The 20779-nt window shown below is 48.4% G+C and overlaps 1 protein-coding gene across 1 annotated transcript in view; it reads left to right on the forward strand.

Annotated features, from left to right (window-relative positions):
- The window catches only part of LOC123750013 (uncharacterized), an 82097-nt gene that overhangs the window by 47328 nt on the left and 13990 nt on the right, over window positions 1-20779 (forward strand). Inside the window, exons 3-7 of the mRNA XM_069313845.1 lie at window positions 11360-11461; window positions 14329-14457; window positions 16873-17023; window positions 17993-18165; window positions 19011-20773. Coding sequence (XP_069169946.1) covers window positions 11360-11461; window positions 14329-14457; window positions 16873-17023; window positions 17993-18165; window positions 19011-20773 — 2318 coding nt within the window. The remainder of the gene's footprint in view (window positions 1-11359; window positions 11462-14328; window positions 14458-16872; window positions 17024-17992; window positions 18166-19010; window positions 20774-20779) is intronic.

The following is a 20779-nucleotide window of genomic DNA, read 5'->3' on the forward strand; positions in this document are numbered from 1 at the left end:
CAAGATAGATGCTCGTAATTTCAAATCGTTTCCATTGTTGGAAGTGAATTGTTGCTGCCGCGGCCTGCAGGACTGTGGTGGGGGTCGTGTGGGCAGGGAGGGGGGGGGAGTTAATGGGTAGGGGTCGTGTTACGTGGGGGGGAGGGTTAATGGGTGGGGGTGGGGGGTCGTGTCAGGGAGGGGCGACGTGGAGTTAATGGGTAGGGGTCGTGTTACCGGGGGGGAGGGGTCGTGTTACGGGGGGGGGGTTAATGGGTGGGGGTGGGGGGTCGTGTTACGGGGGGGGGGTTAATGGGTGTGAGTGGGGGGTAACACAAATGCGAACAAGCTTGAATGGTCCCCCAAGCCAATATGCAACTGAAAGCTACACACACCCTAGAAGGATTCGAACCCAGACAGCCAGGAGCACTATGCTTATGTGGAGGTTGTAGTTGATGTCGTTGTGGTCAAACAAAGTTTTTGGCCAACTTAGCTTACTAGGACAAGTTATTGATTACCCTTCACCTTAACAACAATAAATTAACCCAGTCGTAACTCATGTATACCTGGCCAATACCTAGTCAAGGTTTCGAGAGTCGTTCTACTTCAACAGCCACAAAATAAATTTAATACCTGTTGACTCTAATTTAATACAGAATTTAATTTAATACGACCCAGGATTCCTATGTCCACGGAACAACAGTGGACAGCTTCGAGAGGAAACTATATTGTTTCCTCCAAGGAGTGCCGGACCAACCGGGCTGTGGTGCGTATGTGGGCCTGCGGGCCGCTCCGAGCAACAGCCTGGTGGACCAAACTCTCACAAGTCAAGCCTGGCCTCGGGCCGGGCTTGGGGAGTAGAAGAACTCCCAGAACCCCCATCAACCAGGTATATGTGGGCCTGCGGGCCACTCCAAGCAACAGCCTGGTGGACCAAACTCTCACAAGTCAAGCCTGGCCTCGGGCCGGGCTTGGGCAGTAGAAGAACTCCCAGAACCCCCATCAACCAGGTATATGTGGGCCTGCGGGCCACTCCAAGCAACAGCCTGGTGGACCAAACTCTCACAAGTCAAGCCTGGCCTCGGGCCGGGCTTGGGCAGTAGAAGAACTCCCAGAACCCCATCAACCAGGTATATGTGGGCCTGCGGGCCACTCCAAGCAACAGCCTGGTGGACCAAACTCTCACAAGTCAAGCCTGGCCTCGGGCCGGGCTTGGGGATGTTATGATCTCAGCCTATAGGAGAAACGAGTCTCCCCCTTGAGAGTTATTCATCAAGCCTGACCTAACTAGAAGGTCTAGCAAATATTGAGGTGATAACCCATATGTAAAATAGCTGGTTGGATATGATAAACAATTTGAGATTATGGGCAGTGAAGAAGAAAACAGATAAATGACTGGCTAGGAGATGTGGACATTTTGCTGGAGGCGTGAGGCTCGCTTCTGGAGGAGCTTTGACCTCACTTGAGTGCCAGACATCGCAGGGGAAAGCCGCGCTCCATTGAGCTCCCGTCAGAAGGGAACCCCTAGTGATATATCTCCAAGAGAAGAGAAGCGTGTAGACGTGCCAGCTGTAGAATCGAGCTGGGAACGTTGTGGTCTCAAGTCATTGTCGACGAGAAGAGTATTAAACCGGCCAGGCCAGAGGCATTATCGTGGGCCGTGGCAGCGCCCTGACCAAGCTTCGTCAGAGGGATAGCGCCCTCAACTAGACAATTTGTGGTAAGCACGATTTAAGCCAGTTCATAGTGATTGCTTGTAGTTGGTCGTGTGCCCAGCGACAGTAGCGATGTTTATTTATAAGTTAGACCTGTTTTGATAAGGCAGAAAGCCTAAAATAAGAGAGTGGAGAGGGAGGAACACGGAGCGACGTCCGTCCCCTCTGAGCGCTGGCGGGCGACTGAGGGAGCCTGGCTCCTGACGGTGAAGGACCCTCCCTGAGTGAGGAGGCCCGCCGCCGGGCGAGGTGGAGTATGGATCCGCCCGAAACGGGGGAGTCCACTCTCACTGTATGTAGAGGACAGATAGAGGTTTGAGGCAAACATATTGTGTGATTATTTTTGTTTGTGTTAAAGGGGAAACATTTTTATTGGAGTGTCGATGGGTTGGAGGTTTGTCTTTGGGGAAGAAGTTGCTGAGAACTTCGAAGCCAGCACAGATGAAGTAGCTGATGAGACTCCAAGGTAGTGGAGGCGAGGACCTCGAGCTGTGAGGAGAAGCAGTGAAGAGGAGTGTCACATGCTTCTGTAGAGGTGGTGAAGCACCATAGTTGCACGAGGAAACTTCATGGTGTAGCAGCCAAGAGAGCTGTGGAGGAACCTAGCAGAAGTAGTAGAGCACCATAGTTGCTCAAGGAAACTTCATGGTAGCAGCCTGGAGGAGCTGCAGAGGATCCCGGTAGTGAAGCCCGGAAGAACCTGAAGAGATCAGGGTAGTGAACTGCCAGAGGTGGAAGGGAAGTTCTGGTGGATTACTAGTAGGGAGTTGATAGTGTTTGGTTGTCATTAGCGTGCAAGACGCAGTGAGAGGTGAGTGACCGTTTGCATTCTTATGTCAAGGAGTGTTTTACGCTGAAGTTTAGAGTTACAGACGTAGGCTGGATTACCTACAGATGTATGTGTTTGATAGAGTGATCGATTGATCATTGTTGTGTATCAAGGAACATTTATACTGATAAATGTTATTGCATTCACATGCTGATTTTCCTTTGTACACATTTATAGATACATATATATATATATATATATATATATATATATATATATATATATATATATATATATATATATATATATATATATATATATATATATATTCTCTTACTGATAGTGCAACAGTGTATGTAGACTTGATCAACTTGAGGAGGTTGATAGTATCAGGTGGTGAATCAGGAGATAGGATACCACTCGGTAAACTGATAATAGAGTTCTGATGGTGTTGGAGTGCAACCTGATTGTAATAGTATAGAGTATAGGATTTATAATTATTATATGTGTATATGTATTGTGTATGTGCTTTGTCCAGTAAATTTATTCAAATTTGCTGGTATTTGCCCTTGTCCTAGTGAGGCTTTCCAGGAAATAGTACAGAAGGAGAGAGAGAGAGAGAAAGAACCAAGAACCACTGCTGTGGACAGGGTAGAAGGTAATACTAATAAGTCAAAAGGGGGATTGAGGAGATCATATCACATAAGGAGAGAGTGGGGAGTCACAGCGGCTCGAGTGGGTGTGTGCACGTGACAACGAGGCTAAGTGTTGGAGCCGCATCCCCTAAACGTGTGACGTTGAGCCTCTCTCCAAGAGCCAGAAGCGCCAAGGGTGATCTAGTGAGGTATAAGCACTCTACCGAGTGGTGGGTTGGGTTGTCCGTAAAGCAGGAACAACGGCAACAACAACAACACCAACCATAATAAGGAGTAGAAGAACTCCCAGAACCCCATCAACCAGGTATAAAGCAGACACGAGCAAGTACAAAAGTTGTACTTGCATAAACCTGTACATCTTTTCCCAATCTATGGCGGCTTTGTTTACAATCAATAAACAATTTAAGCATCGAGACTTACCAGTCAAATGCTGCTGTGGTTTTGACAGCCTAGTGAAAAAAAACAGGTTTCTGGCAAAGGAATTCGCGCATGCAAAAGCCGGCATTCTAGCAGGATACATAAACAAAAGGGTATTCGCGCATGCAAATTGACTTGAAGCGAAGCTCTACATTGATTGCGCAGTCGTGCTTGCAAATTTGCGCAATTTGACTATATTATCTAAATTCGAGGTATTCGCGTTTGCGAATTGACTCAATGAATCGCACCACTCGGTAAAATTGGCGGAGGTTTAAGTTCGCTCTCTTTATACTGGGGTATTTTTTGGCATTCTGGACGCTAATATTTTGAGGTTTATTTGTGGTAAAGAAAGGGAAGATATGGGTAGTGTACAAGAGGGAAGGTGGTGATTGGGGGGGAGGTTGAGGGATTGGTTGTGGGGGTGCTTGTGGTAGTGCTAGTTGTTGTGGTTGTCCTTGTTATTGCTGTGGTAATACTGGTTGAATGTTAGTGGTGGGTTGATGTTGTGGTGGTTGATGTATAGATGTAGTAGTGCTGGTTGTGGGTGGATGTTGTAGCAGTAATGGTGAAAATCGTGGTTGATGATGGTGGTGATGGTGGTGGTGGTGTCGACAGAAATATCACCATACACCCTGGTGCCCTCCACCTGTAATTAGCCTGCACATTAATAATGTAACACTTTGACATTAATAACGGGATGCTTTACCTGTTTCATCTGCAGGTAATTGTCACATGTACTGGTGCAATTATGTTAAAAGCACCTCTGCTCTCTCTCTCTCTCTCTCTCTCTCTCTCTCTCTCTCTCTCTCTCTCTCTCTCTCTCTCTCTCTCTCTCTCTCTCTCTCTCTCTCTCTCTCTCTCTCTCTCTCTCGAGAGAGAGAGAGAGAGAGAGAGAGAGAGAGAGAGAGAGAGAGAGAGAGAGAGAGAGGGGGGGGGGAGGGGGAGAGAGAGAGAGAGAGAGAGAGAGGGGAGGGGGCAGAGAGGGGGGGAATCTGAGAGAGAGTGGGAGAGAGAGAACTGGAAAGGCAGTAGAGGAGAGAAAGCAAGCGAGCGCAAGAAGGGAAGAAAGCTACCGTGATTGAGTGTGTGTGTGTGTGTGTGTGTGTGTGTGTGTGTGTGTGTGTGTGTGTGTGTGTGTGTGTGTGTGTGTGTGTGTGTGTGTGTGTATTAATAGGACACCAAACACAAACCCGTCAACCCGTCAACGCGAGTGACCATACACAATACAGTAACCGCCATATTACAACCCGTCCTCCTAATATACCGACGCATTTTGACGTATACTCTCCCATAAGCCCAACAAATCGTCGTACTAGAAAATGGCAGGGGCTCGCGATATTGACCATACTGTCCCGTTTTCAGTTGTGGGTCCTCTGGCAGGTTAGGCTAAGGGCACTTCAGTACGACAGTATTTCTTGACGTTGGGAAATCTTAAGACGACGGGCTTGAATTAACAGCAATACAATACCCGCTGTATTAACAACAATAACAAACACACCAGCACTACACGGAAATACAATATACTGTATTTACGTATTATTAATACAAACCCCCAAAATACCACATCGTTTGATAGAGGTGTAATTTCACCTTTATAGTTCGTTCAATGTAAATACCTCGATGTTTATCCAAATTCTAATTAATTAAAATCTCATATCTGGTGGCCTTTGGTAAAAAAGGTAATTTAGGTTTATAAAAATCAATAGGCCTCTAATATTTAAAATTTTGCATAAAATGTGCCATTTTTTTATAAATTTAAAGTAAATTTAAATTGTAATTTTATGTAATTTTTGATTAGTATACAAGTTTTGTAATAAATAGGGTAATTTCTTCTTAAATTGTAGAGTATTGATTGATGAAGTATACAGTTGTATATGTATATTAATTGTATTGATTGATGAGGTATTCAGTTGTATATTGTATACATGATTTGCAATTCTCTAAAGAATACTGATCTGGCGTAGGCTGCGAATATTGAAATGATATTGTGAGTGGAATTGTATACATATTTTATACATATTTTGTGTATACTTGCGTGTTCGGAATTCAATGGGTCAGTACCTTTCCACAGGGGCATGTGAAGGCCCTCTTCAGGTCAAGGGATACGAGATAGACTAAGTGTGTTTCATCCTCTGGTTCTGACAGATTGTACAACCGTGTCTGTACCCGACAGCTGAATTTTGTTGTGGTGTGGGCCCCTAGGGACCCTCGTTGTTGTGGTGTGGGCCCCTAGGGACCCCCGTTATTATGGTGTGGGCCCCCAGGGGGGGGTATTGGGGGGTGCCCGAAAATGTGTTGTGGTGGAATTCTGAAATACTGGAGGATGTTAACTGGCCAAGTTTAGTCCATTTGCAAGCAGGACGTTGTGTTTGTAATTAAAACTAAGCTTATGATGACCAAGGTAGTCGAGGCGTGTGTGTGTGTGTGTGCTGGGTGTGAGGAGCTCCAGTTCTGGGCCCCGGCTCCTGACCATCAGTCGACTAATGTGAAAACTGCATATCCTCTCACAATATAATTGTTCGTACACGTATTTTATTTTTTATTTTTAGTGGTCGATTTGTGTGTGTGTGTGTGTGTGTGTGTGTGTGTGTGTGTGTGTGTGTGTGTGTGTGTGTGTGTGTGTGTGTGTGTGTGTGTGTGGCCACTCGACCTGGTCCCGTCCCCTTGTGTGTTATTCGACCTGGTTTCATACCGCCCCATGCCCCCCCCCCCCTTCCGTGGCCCCATTGGAGCGTGACCATTTTCTCTGCCGATACTTGGTGACTGGAGAATACGTAGTATCGTATTCTCCACAACCACCACCTTACGTACGTTGTGGACCAGCTGGTGAGTTGGTCTGGTTAAGAATTTAGGTCATCGTGCAGAGAGAGAGAGAGAGAGCGTGGGGGAGGAAGAGTGGGAGAGGTTGAGAGCATGGGAGAGGGAGGAAGAGAGCGTGGGAGACGGAGGGAGAGGGCGTGGGAGAGAGAGTCGTTGATGAACTCACGATAACCTCAACATTTAAGGAAACACAGGTGCAGTAATTAGAGGACACCTCCCTGCCTACACCTCCCCAACTCAGCACGACCCTACCTACACTCTACACATCGCACAATGCTGAGCGCGCGAGAGACCGCGAGCGAGACTCGCGGACTGCTATTCCTTCCCTGACCTTCATTAACACCAAGTATCATGATCACTCTCTTGGTACACGCTATGATTACACTCCAATTACACCTTGAGGTCGTCATTGACAAGTCACAATTATTGTGGCAAGATATTGACCAAGATACGGCTCAATGATGCTGTATCTTGTAAGACCTACTGGTAAGAGCCATATCTTGTAAGGCCTACTGGTAAGAGCCGTATCTTGTAAGGCCTACTGGTAAGAGCCATATCTTACAAGGCCTATTAATTGCCGTATTGCTGGTCAATGCTTATGGCTGTAGAAAAATTAAATATCGTGAACAAAGTTGCAGAGTTTCACTGTGTGTGAGAGGTACGGAGACCCCTGCAGGTTACTGTGATATAGACGTGGCTACACTGTAGCCGCAATGTAGTACAGTGTGGGTACAGTGTAGCTACAATGTAGCCACAGTGTAGCTACACTGTAGCAGAGGAAAACACTAGCACGGAGAGTTGTAGAAGTTGAAGAGTGGCAGCATCTGGAGACGTTGTCAGTGTACTGAGGTCAGCCCATCCTCCCAAAACAGTACTTACACTACGTGACTGAAAGTTCCAACATGTAGCAGTAATGGACCACCAATAATAATTGCCTCTTTGTACTTTAAATTGTGTCTAGCTTTATTTTTCTCGGAACTCAAGTCTGAACTTAAATATTTCTAGGCCTACTGTAGCACGTCTACGTGCTATATTAGGCCTAGGATAACAGGTATTAGGTGTGCCGTGGGAGGAGAGAGCACCGTGGGAGTACGCCCCATGCAGCTATCGTGGACACTTGTCTCGTGAACACACACACACAGAGCTGGTTTAGGTCGGCCTAATTGCTATCCTAGACATGTGTATGCATGTTGTAAATTAGGTCTGAGACTTAGGCGTTGGAACCGGTTAGATAATTTATGGCTTTGTGTGTGTACTCAACTAGTTGTGCTTGCGGGGGTTGAGCTCTGGCTCATTGGTCCCGCCTCTCAACTATCAATAGACTGATATCTGTGTGCGTGCGTGTGCGTGCTTTCGCTCGGTCTTCCGTTCTCGGCTAATTGTGCTTGTAGGACCGAGCCTAAGCTCTTGAGCCCCGTTTTTTCATGTCATCTAATACCATAGAACGCGAGTTATTAGGTTTCTTTCATCATTTGAAGGTACGAGGGTATTTGGTAACTATTGACGATCTATTCAATCTATTTACTGTCTGACTTCTTCATCCATAGCATCTCTGTTTTCTTGTTGCTCTCTCTGAATATTTTAACTTTCGCGGCTTTAATACCCCCTTATGATCTTGTACGTCGCAAACATGTTGTCTTTCACCTCTCCCGTTTTAAATTGTACGAATGAGCTTCCTTAGTTGTGAATTGTGAAGCCCTCTCAGTCACTTAGGGGCTATTCATGCCCGTGCCATCTCTTGGGTGGCTTAATCTTCATCAATCAGTTGAGATCAGTCATGTGGTATATCTCTAAATCATCATTTTGTCTTATTTTTTTCATTGAGTGAAATATACAGGAGCTGCATACTCCGTTACTGGTCTTACGTAGGTGGTGTACATAGCCCTGAAGATCTCGGTATCCTTAAAGGTACTCGGCTGGTTGTCAACATAAGTATATTACCTTGCATTTACTTGAGTTGAAGTCGAGTGTCCATTTATCAGACCATTCCAGTAGTTTACCCAGGTTGCCTTGTAGCATTCCAGAGTCCTCCTCTCTTGACAGATATTAACCTTCAGAGCAACACAGCATCTCCATAACCCTGGAAAACATGGTTTCAGAATAGGGCGCTCTTACCTGTCACAGTTGCTGCACCACATGGCCCTAGATGCCATGGAAGACAAACAAAACGCTGATGTAATTTACACAGATTTCACACAAGCCTTCGACAAATGTGACCATGGTGTTATTGCACACAAAATGCGTTCAAAAGGAATTACCGAGAAAATAGACTGATAGATCTACAATTTCCTGACTAGCAGAACCCAATGTGTAATAGTCAACCAAATAAAATCCGGTCCATCAACCGTGAAGAGCTCAGTCCCTCAGAGTACTGTGCTTTTCCCTATAGGATCAGAGACCTTTGGTCGCTGGGAAGAGTGCCAGGAGCCTCTTCGTGGATTTATGTTCTAAATGCATTGAAAGTCTAGGGTAAGGGGCTTTCTCTCCCCTCAGTAATGGCTATCCAAGGGAAAACATTACCACTTCATCTCCGGTCACTTCCCTGGATGCGAGGAGCTCCCAGAAAATATTGAACTTTACCCAAAAAAGTTTACATATTTTGACCACACACTAGACGGTGAAGGTGACGACGACGTTTCGGTCCGTCCTGGACCATTCTCAAGTCAATGGTCCAGGACGGAGCGAAACGTCGTCGTCCCTTCACCTTCTAGTGTGTGGTCTGGTCAACATACTTCAGCCACGTTATTGTGACTCATCGCCTGTATACATATTTTGTTTCGTGTTCTACTTGGTGACCAATACTTCTTTGTAACACATTGTGTACAGTAAATCACCTATGAAAAATAGGGTATGTCGGAAGGCATTATAAAAGTTCGGCAGATCCAAGATGGCTAACTGGTTGATCAGCCTGGTTGATCAGTCTAGCAACCAGGAGGCCTGGTCGACGACCGGGCCGCAGGGATGCTAAGCCCCGGAAGCACCTCAAGGTAACCTCAAGGTAACTATTACCTGCTCTGTCCCCCTATTCCCCTCTCCTTTTCCCTACACTGTTGTCCCTTATCTATCTCACTAGCTATCCCCTCTTTCTATCCATCCTCTCTTTCCCTTCGATCCTAATATCTCCACTGACTGTCACCCCTTTCTTCCCCATTACCCATTGTTCTAAACATCCTTCATCCCCATCCCTATCTCCTCCAATCCTCTTCATCTCTATGTCCTCAATCCCTCCCCATTCCTTGCTCCTCCAACTCTCCCCTCCCATCTTTTCCTCCTTTCCTATCCCCTCCCCATGATGAAATTCCCTGCCACAATATTTGTGCTGGAAGATCAGGAAAGCAATTCCAGACCCGACATGTGAAAGTTTGTAGTGAATGAGAGAGAGAGAGAGAGAGAGAGAGAGAGAGAGAGAGAGAGAGAGAGAGAGAGAGAGAGAGAGAGCACTAATGAGAAAGCATACAGATATAAAAACCCAAAGACATGTAAAAGACTTGTATACAAGCGTTAATTCTGTTGGTTGATGGTTCTGTCGGTTGATGATTCTGTCGGTTGATGATTATGTTGGTTGATGATTCTGTCGGTTGATGATTATGTTGGTTGATGATTCTGTCGGTTGATGATTCTGTCGGTTGATGATTCTGTCGGTTGATGATTCTGTCGGTTGATGATTCTGTTGGTTGATGATTATGTTGGTTGATGATTATGTCGGTTGATGATTCTGTTGGTTGATGATTCTGTTGGTTGATGATTCTGTTGGTTGATGATTCTGTTGGTTGATGATTATGTCGGTTGATGATTAGGTCGGTTGATGATTCTGTTGGTTGATGATTATGTCGGTTGATGATTATGTCGGTTGATGATTCTGTTGGTTGATGATTATGTCGGTTGATGATTATGTCGGTTGATGATTCTGTTGGTTGATGATTCTGTTGGTTGATGATTCTGTTGGTTGATGATTCTGTTGGTTGATGATTCTGTTGGTTGATGATTCTGTTGGTTGATGATTCTGTTGGTTGATGATTCTGTTGGTTGATGATTCTGTCGGTTGATGATTCTGTTGGTTGATGATTCTGTTGGTTGATGATTCTGTTGGTTGATGATTCTGGTGATGGGTCCAAGCCCTGTGCCACCCTGTTACCAGAACTCTGATATTTACACCAAGGAAAAATTGCGGTCAGTTCAAATATAAGATATTCGCCTTTGCCAACATTGAAGGTCCTAAACACGTCTCAGGTCATTTGTAAAATGGACTCTAAGCTCATAAAAATAAACAGCAGAAGGCTTATTTTGACCATACCCACCCAAACGCATTCATATACATGTCTATCCTGCGCTTGAAACAATTCAGGGATCCCATTTGTATTATGTTCTCCAGTCATATTATGTGTAATATGTGTAAGGCACATATTTTGTATGTGCATGTGTATGTGTTTTGTATATGTATGTGTATATTTTGTATGTGTATTTTGTATGTGCAATATGTGTAAGGCACATATTTTGTTCTGCCTACTTTAGTGCTGAGCTTTCGGCAGTTATTACAGTCAAACATGTGTTATTTTAGAGTGAAACATGTGTTATTTTGGTGTATATTATGTGTTATTTTAATGTGTAACATGTGTTATTTTGGAGTGTAATATGTATTTGTGCAAGTGCATGTGTGCAACAGTTTGTACCAGTGTTGTATCAACCAGTACAGTTACAGGTGTGTTTAGCATTTGTTAAGGCCTACACATGTGTACGCACGGGTTTGTAGTAGTAAAGCAGTCTCGGGTGTATTCATTGTTGTACACACCTGTGTGTGTGTGTGTGTGTGTGTGTGTGTGTGTGTGTGTGTGTGTGTGTGTGTGTGTGTGTGTGTGTGTGTGTGTGTGAGACAGATATGTGCTATACATGTCTAGCAGATATTATATATTTTGTCCGAATCAGGATTTTATTCTGGTATGTAGATGTGCTAATCCTAAGATGTAAGCTCCAGGTGTGTAATAGGTGTGTGTATAACATTGCAGATGTGTTGCAGCTGCAGTTATACCGTGACAGCCGTGACAGGGCCAAGGGAGCGGCGACCAAGGCATCTCTGGCACTCCAGAACGTACTGGCCCTAGAGACTGGTGAGTGCCCTTATATTACCCTTTCTCATTCACCCCTCTAACTCTACCCTTATTAATTGCACTCTCTCATTCTCTACCTCTTCCCCCTACTCACTCTCGCCCCTTTGGTTGTACCCCCTTGAAACGTCCCAGGAGGATGATAATGCTCTCCAAGAACTTTCAAAACACTTGGGCTGGACGGTAGAGCGACGGTCTCGCTTCATGCAGGTCGGCGTTCAATCCCCCGACCGTCCCCAAGTGGTTGGGCATCATTCCTTTTCCCTCTGTCCCATCCCAAATCCTTATCCTGATTCCTTCCCAGTGCTATATAGTCGTGATGGCTTGGCGCTTTTGTCTGATAGTTCCTTTTCCCTTTCAAGAACTTTTTCTCTTGAAAAGATGTGTTGTTTCAGTAATATTTCTGATGCATGATGCAAGGAGGCTGTTGAGCTGTGATCTGCTGTCATCTGCTGTGATCTGCTATCATCTGCTGTGATCTGCTATCATCTGCTGTTCTCAGAGGTGCATGTGGCACCTCTGCTCTTCACTTGGTCTATTCTGCTTTCTGGGTTTATATCCGGGGTTTTCCACCTGTTATAATGCTATTGTCTCTTACCTTCCCCTTTAAACAAGATAGATTATAAAGACAATTTTATATTGTTAATCTATTGTGTCAACTCTTCAATCGCTGCATCTGTAGGTTTTTTTATATTGTAATAATCACGAGTTTTTTGTGGACTGTCTTGATCTCAAAAACCTCCCCCCCCACATATATCTCTCATCACATATACCTCCACCCCCCCACATATATCTCTCATCACATATACCTCCACCCCCCACATATATATATCATCACATATACCTCCACCCCCCCACATATATATATCTCATCACATATACCCTCCCACATACCTCCACCCACATATATATCTCATCACATATACCCTCCCACATACCTCCACCCACATATATATCTCATCACATATACCTCCATCCCCCCCCCCACCACACATATATATCTCATCACATATACCTCCATCCCCCCCCCACCACACATATATATCTCATCACATATACCTCCATCCCCCCCCCACCACACATATATATCTCATCACATATACCTCCATCCCCCCCCACCACACATATATATCTCATCACATATACCTCCATCCCCCCCCCCACCACACATATATATCTCATCACATATACCTCCATCCCCCCCCCACCACACATATATATCTCATCACATATACCCTCCCACATACCTCCACCCCCTCCCCCCCCCTCATTTGCAGAATTTTAAGAAGTTGTGTAGAGAACAGGACTAACACCAGCCCTGTCCTCTCTTCCAGCTGGAGTGAATTGACATTAATCTATTTTCCTTGTGGCGTGAAGAAGGAGTCAGGCAGGTTTGTTGACTCTTGCTGCTCCTAAAGGAGGAAGAGATAGAGATGGTGAAGAATAATAAGATGGAAGGTAGAATATAAGACAAAGGAAGAGAGCAGTTGGGCCTCTGAAGACATCTGTCAGAGAGGTCACTCTAGACTTCCAAGACAATTCGTGTTGATACACTACAAGTCTATTGTGTGAGTGTAATGCCTGCTTTCCTCAACAGTCTGGTTGGTCTCCTTAACTGCTAGCAATAGTCTTTTCTCTCTTGAACTCCTTGAATCAGTCTCACAGTCTGTCCTCCTTAACTGATTGTAACAATTTTCCCAGGCTGCTTCCCCCTCCCCCCCCTAACTGTTGGCAACAGTTCTGTTGTCTGGTATCCCTAAACTGTTCACTTTAGTCACTTTGACTTCCTGCCTGAGCTGCTTGCCATTCACATTGGCTTCCACTGGAACGAACACAGGCATTGTGGCTAAACTTGTGGACCCCAGAGGAAAGTGTTATTACTGCTGATGTTTCTGGTGTGAAGTTTTGTGTGGGAGTCTGGTGGTGGTGGTGGTGGTGGTGGTGGTGATGGTGGTGGTGGTGGTGGTGGTGGTGGTGGTGGTGGTGGCCGGACGTCGCTGGTGATGCTCCGGCTCTTGTGTGGGAGTCTGGTGGTGGTGGTGGTGGCCGGACGTCGCTGGTGATGCTCCGGCTCTCTAACTTGGGGTGAAAAGTGACAGCTTTATTGCTCTCCAGACCAACGTGTGTTAACTCAGGTCTGGCGGCGAGTCGTCGTTATCTTGGTCTAGACCAGAGTGGATGTGACAGACCTCTCATACCTCTTTCCCCATACTGGTGATATATTATCCACTCGTGGCTATGACTCCATATTTTCACCATTTATTGTTCAGGATGTCTAGATATATTTCCCACGCGCTGTATAGATGATAACTGGGGTACATCTGTGGCTGATATCAGGTATCAGTCCTTCTGTGTGTGTACGCACCTAGTTGTGCTTGCGAGGGTTGAACTGTGGCTCTTTGGTCTCGCCTCTCAACTGCCAATCAACCGGTGGACAGATTCCTGAGCATATTAGGCTCTATCATATCTAAATTTGAACTTGTGTATGGAATCAGCCTGTGTGTGTGCGCGTAAAATGGAGGTTGACATGGTACTCCCCTACTTGTGCTTGCGAGGGTTGAGCTGTGGCTCTTTGGTCCCGCCTCTCAACTGATATACAGGTTCCTGATTGTGTGAAGCCTACAAGGGATACGAGACATTGCATCTCATAAACAACAGGTGAAAGGCGGGGCTTGGGAACTGGAGGCCAGCCCCTGCAATCACAGCTCGGTGAGTACCCTCTGACCAGCCGACCGACCGAGTTAAGCGAGTTTTTGAGAGACATTGTGTGAATTTTAAATCCATGTTGTATGCATCCATTCGCATACAAACTCCGTGTTTGTGCCGGGCAGAGTTGGTGGAAAGTAAGAGCGTGTTTGTGTGTGTTCCAGGGTTCACGTTGGACAAGGAGAGTCACACCCTCGGGCTACTGTGTAAGGATGTCACCCTGGTGGTCGCCTTCGACACTAGGGAGAGGATGCTTCAATGGCAGGTTAAGATGACGTCTACGCTAGGGGAAGGTTAGTGTACCTCTTAAGATCTCTAGTTTCTACTCTAAGATCTTTAGTTTCCACTCTAAGATATCTAGTTTCTACTCTACTACCTTGCTTATCTCTTGCTTTCCCCTCTTCTTTCTTACTCCCCCCCTCTTCTTTCTTACTCCCCCCCTCTTCTTTCTTACTCCCCCCTCTTCTTTCTTACTCCCCCCCTCTTGTTTCTTACTCTCCCCCTCTTCTTTCTTACTCCCCCCTCTCTTCTTTCTTACTCCCCCCTCTCTTCTTTCTTACTCCCCCCTCTCTTCTTTCTTACTCCCCCCCTCTTCTTTCTTACTCCCCCCCTTCTTTCTTACTCCCCCTCTTCTTTCTTACTCCCCCCCTTCTTTCTTACTCCCCCCCTTCTTTCTTACTCCCCCCTCTTCTTTCTTACTCCCCCCCTCTTCTTTCTTACTCCCCCCCTTCTTTCTTACTCCCCCCCTCTTCTTTCTTACTCCCCCCCTCTTCTTTCTTACTCCCCCCCTCTTCTTTCTTACTCCCCCCTCTCTTCTTTCTTACTCCCCCCCTCTTGTTTCTTACTCCCCCCCTCTTGTTTCTTACTCCCCCCCTCTTGTTTCTTACTCCCCCCTCTCTTCTTTCTTACTCCCCCCTCTCTTCTTTCTTACTCCCCCCTCTCTTCTTTCTTACTCCCCCCCTCTTCTTTCTTACTCCCCCCCTTCTTTCTTACTCCCCCCCTCTTCTTTCTTACTCCCCCCCTCTTCTTTCTTACTCCCCCCCTCTTCTTTCTTACTCCCCCCTCTCTTCTTTCTTACTCCCCCCCTCTTCTTTCTTACTCCCCCCCTTCTTTCTTACTCCCCCCTCTTCTTTCTTACTCCCCCCCTCTTCTTTCTTACTCCCCCCCTCTTCTTTCTTACTCCCCCCCTCTCTTCTTTCTTACTCCCCCCTCTCTTCTTTCTTACTCCCCCCTCTCTTCTTTCTTACTCCCCCCCTCTTCTTTCTTACTCCCCCCCTTCTTTCTTACTCCCCCCCTCTTCTTTCTTACTCCCCCCCTCTTCTTTCTTACTCCCCCCCTCTTCTTTCTTACTCCCCCCTCTCTTCTTTCTTACTCCCCCCTCTCTTCTTTCTTACTCCCCCCTCTCTTCTTTCTTACTCCCCCCCTCTTCTTTCTTACTCCCCCCCTTCTTTCTTACTCCCCCCCTCTTCTTTCTTACTCCCCCCCTCTTCTTTCTTACTCCCCCCCCTCTTCTTTCTTACTCCCCCTTCTCTTCTTTCTTACTCCCCCCCTTCTTTCTTACTCCCCCCCCTCTTCTTTCTTACTCCCCCCCTCTTCTTTCTTACTCCCCCCCTCTTCTTTCTTACTCCCCCCTCTTCTTTCTTACTCCCCCCCTCTTCTTTCTTACTCCCCCCCTCTTCTTTCTTACTCTACCCTCTCCCCTTTCTTATCCCCCCCTCACTCCTTTCTTGATCTTTAACATTTTACGACAGGGTCAACAGAATCAGCAGCGGCCCTCGAAACATTCATCGCTGAAAAATATCGGCAAATTAGTTTGGCTTGTTGTGTTTGCGAGGTAAACGTGGCTTCCTGGCGCTAATTGGCCCCAAGGTTGTAATGTTGGGCCATTTTTGTTTGTGCATTTAGCGTCTGTACTTGTCCACCAGTATCCACCGGCCTTCTTCATACTTGATATAAACGACAGCTTAAAAGGTAACTTTTTTATTTACATCGGATCAAGAGGATCGTAAGATGCTTGAGCAGGCCCGCATCGGCAATGTTCGAAAACAAATCCCATAAGCAGTAAGCTACCCATATGTTCGAAGAGGGCAACGAGGTGAAATTCTTTAATAGGGGGAAATACCTTTAGATAACGGTGTTTGCAATTAAACAGTGCAAGTTGCAAAGTGAAGGACGTATGATATATAGAGAAAGTTCGTGTTAGAATCATAACCAATTTATTGTATAGCAGTTGTATATTCCCGCACACCCCCACAATATATTATTCATTTAGTTACTTTTTATAGCATGGTGTAAATACAGTAGAAGACAGAGGCAGTGAAGGTGGCAATATGCCTCCCTATATCTACTGGGCGGGGTATAACGAGTTAAGAAAGTTGAAATTTAGCGGAGGAATTAGCTGGAAATATATGTGTGACGGGTAGTGTAATTAACAAGTGGAATGGTGAGCATATTCGCGTGGGAAGGGTGGAATGGGTAGGAAATGTTGGTATGTTAACCTGAGGGTATATCCCACTGATTCATGCCCTAGTTGTATACCCCCACTGACCCATGTCCTGATGTACCCCACTAATCCATGCCCTGGTGATGTACCCCACTAACCCATGCCCTGGTGATGTACCCCACTAATCCATGCCCTGGTGATGTACCCCACTAATCCATGCCCTGGTGATGTACCCCACTAACCCCTGCCCTGCTATACCCCACAGAGCAACAGTTCCTGGTGCAGGTGCTGCAAGTGCCCGCGAGGTCCCGGGTGGCGGCGGGTCCCGCCAGACTCCACGTAAGAGACCATCGCTTCTGTCTCACCACCGGCACCCCGCCCCGTCTCCTGGCCGCCTGGTCCACCCACGACCTCAGGTGAGGGCTGCTGGTCCACGCACGACCTCAGGTGAGGCTGCTGGTCCACCCACGACCTCAGGTGAGGCTGCTGGTCCACCTGAGGCTGCTGGTGTGTGTGTGTGTGTGTGTGTGTGTGTGTGTGTGTGTGTGTGTGTGTGTGTGTGTGTGTGTGAGTGAATAAATGAGATCTTGCAGCTGTGTGTGCATGAGATGAGCTCTTGATGTACAATGACGGAACTCAGCTACTCACAATGTGCTCATCCGCCGATAATCGAACAAGTGAGCGCTGCACTATCTGCTCCGAGGTGGTGGGTGGAGGTATACCTGATAAACTACCTGGCAATGTAGAATGTAGATCAATGTAGAAGACAACATTGGAGGTGGAATAATATAACTTTAAGTTTCCTCATGAATTCTCAAGATAGGAGATCGTGAGGTGGCATAAATTAAATAAGAATGTAAAGTCGAGCAGTAGAAATTAAGCCTGAGAGAAGTATGTATAGTGTGAAGGGGAAGAGGAATGGTAAGGAATGAAAATGTCATAAAAAGTCGAAAAGTGCAAAAGTCAGTAAATATTTAAGATTGAGGAAAGTATAGCAATATAGTTAGGACATGATGAACGAAGGTATGTGGATAGTCATGTGAAGAAAGGATAGCGGAGTGTATGAGAATATAGCAACTTTCTGCTGCATGGGTAACAGCTTCTCCTTCGTATCAACCTACCCTGGCTTTGCGCCCTGGTGAGGCCACTCCAGACCGACAACCAGAGCGCAACTCCATAGTCTCCTGAGACTGATGGATGCCTACTACTTCTACTATAATTGTACACTACACCCAACATTTGCTGGTTGTGCAGCACCAGGAAGCAGTAAATGTGTGCTGTTGCTGCTCATTGCTGACCGCTGGGAGCAGCAGCAGCAGCTGCTGCTGCTCCCCCCTCCCTCGGGTACACTAGCTCCGTGCGTCAACGCTGACTCGTCATTACAGGAGGTACGGTGTGGTAGACGGGCGCGTAGTGTGGGAGGGCGGGACGCGTTGTGGACGGTGGACAGGCGTGCACGTGGCCCTGTCAGACAACCCCCACGCCGTCACCCACGCCATCGACCAGGCCGCCAGGGGCCTCCTGGCCCTCCCCAGGACCAGACCTCCCACCGCTTCAGGTAGGTCTCCTTCACATTACTCCCGCCACAAGCACTCATCTTGTAGCTTAGTGCCGCGCGCACTACCACTTATCCGTTACTTGAGTGACGGCTCCTTGCATTTTCCTGTTGGGTGAGTGAGGGTTGGGGGCAGTGTTGTGATTGGTGGCTGTGGGGAGGGGTGTGATTGGTGGCTTAGTGTTGTGATTGGTGGCTTAGTGTTGTGATTGGTGGCTGTGGGGAGGGGTGTGATTGGTGGCTGTGGGGAGTGTTGTGATTGGTGGCTGTGGGGAGTGTTGTGATTGGTGGCTGTGGGGAGTGTTGATTGGTGGCTGTGGGGAGTGTTGTGATTGGTGGTTGTGGGGAGTGTTGTGATTGGTGGTTGTGGGGAGTGTTGTGATTGGTGGTTGGGGGCAGTGTTCTGATTGGTGGCTGTGGGGAGGGGTGTGATTGGTGGCTTAGTGTTGTGATTGGTGGCTGTGGGGAGGGGTGTGATTGGTGGCTGTGGGGAGTGTTGTGATTGGTGGCTGTGGGGAGGGGTGTGATTGGTGGCTGTGGCTAAGTGTTGTGATTGGTGGGTGTGGGGAGGGGTGTGATTGGTGGGTGTGGGGAGTGTTGTGATTGGTGGCTGTGGGGAGGGGTGTGATTGGTGGCTGTGGGGAGTGTTGTGATTGGTGGCTGTGGGGAGGGGTGTGATTGGTGGCTGTGGGGAGTGTTGTGATTGGTGGGTGTGGGGAGGGGTGTGATTGGTGGCTGTGGGGAGGGGTTGTGATTGGTGGGTGTGGGGAGGGGTGTGATTGGTGGGTGTGGGGAGTGTTGTGAGTCAACTTTACACAGTTGTGAGTACAGTGAATGTGTCGCCACAGGGTCGCGGGCGGAGAGCCGCACGGAGATGTCGTGGCTGCGGGAGGTGAGTGTGATGGATCTGAGCAGCGAGACGGTGTCGCTTGCGGCGTCGGAGGCGACAGCGACGGCGACGTCACCTCGCGGCGACACACTACCAGACCACAACGACGCCCACTCCGCCGCCTGGCCGCCCTGGAGCCGCCGCGCCTCCTGCCAGAGTCAGTCTGTGGTGGTGGGCGGCTGCTCCACCGTCAGCAGCTCCGGCACACACCTGTGCGCCCACGAGGGCGAGGAGGCAACCTGGTGGGCGGCGACGTGGGCGCGGGGATCGTGGGAGGGCGTGGCAGCTCCCTCACCCACGCCCGAGTCACTGTACGACCACCCGCGCCCTCTAGGTCACCTGCACCACCCGGGACACCAGCCCTGCTGTCTGGCCCACCACCCACCACACCCACACCCAGAGGGCTCCACCCACATCACCCACCCACCTCGCCTGGCCCTCAACCCATTGGATAACTACGACGTCCCTCCGCCACCACGGGCGCCGCCCCCGCCCTCCGCCCACTACGACACGCCCCGCCGTCTTGTTATGTACGACTCCGGCACCTCCCTGGCGCCGGACGCCGGTGGCGAGGCTGGCGAGAATGTGGCCCCGGCGTCAGGTGTGTGGTGTGAGGGCGGCCTGGTGTCTGCCGCCCCCGGGTGTGGCCAGATGCTGGGGTGGGCGGGGGCGCTGGTGTGTGGGCGGAGGGAGGACGGAGACGCCCAGTCTGAACAGCTGCGGGTGGACGGACAGGGACGGATGCCTGTGGTGGACGCCAACACCGGCACCATCCTGCGCCACCCGCCGCCAACTCCGCCAAACAGCAACCAACCATCACAAGAGACTGCAATATACGCTGTAGTAAACAAGAGGAAGAAAACGGGTAAGCCAAGAGCGCCCACACCTCCCCCCACGCCCCCACCCACACCCCCACCCCGCCACCACGAGGTCGTCCCACCCACCTCTCACGCCAACTACGCCAACTTGGATTTCGCTGCGAGTCTTGTGCTTTATGAGAATGTTCGGGACGTTAAGACAGCTGCCAGTTCCACTCAGACTGGTGCAGCTGTCCACCTCCAGCCTTCTTCCAGTCACCCGTGCTGCGGCCAGCCCACCATCTGCCGCCCTTCCCTACCACTCGCCACCACCACTACCAGTTCCGTGCCGCCCGAGGCTCCGGGTGGCCAGGTGGCGCCTCACCTCTCACCTACCTCGCCGGCCATGCTGGAGGCCACCACCATAACTTCCACCTGTGGCTCCGGCAGCGACACTGAAAACCATTATATGGCCATGGCCCCTCGGCTGCCCTCCGACCCCCACTATCTGGCCATGGGCCCCACGTTGCCCGCTGCCACTCTTGTGCCTTGTGAATCTCTAGCACAAGAGAGGGAAGAGGTCAAGACCATTCCTGTTAAGGATCGGAGTCGATCCTTGAGCATCACCGAGAGCCGCTACGGTAGATCGCAGTCTGTAGCGCCCAGCCATCGGTATATGTCTCTGGCCCCGCGACGCTCAACTTCTGCAGATTCCAGACCTCGAGAGACGTGGCCGTCATCACCGGCGACCACACCCGCTACTACGCCCACTCGTCGACAGACTATCCACTCCACTCTACGAAGACGAGATAACCGGCTCAACTCTGAGGCTGCGACAGACAGTGGCTGTGACCTGCGACACGACAGTGTTGAGACAGATGGGGTAACGGTGACCCCTGACCAAAGTGTGTGTACAGACGTGGAGGTCAAC

This window comes from Procambarus clarkii, chromosome 76 (assembly GCF_040958095.1).
Source record: "Procambarus clarkii isolate CNS0578487 chromosome 76, FALCON_Pclarkii_2.0, whole genome shotgun sequence".
Classification (NCBI taxonomy): Eukaryota; Metazoa; Arthropoda; class Malacostraca; order Decapoda; family Cambaridae; genus Procambarus; species Procambarus clarkii.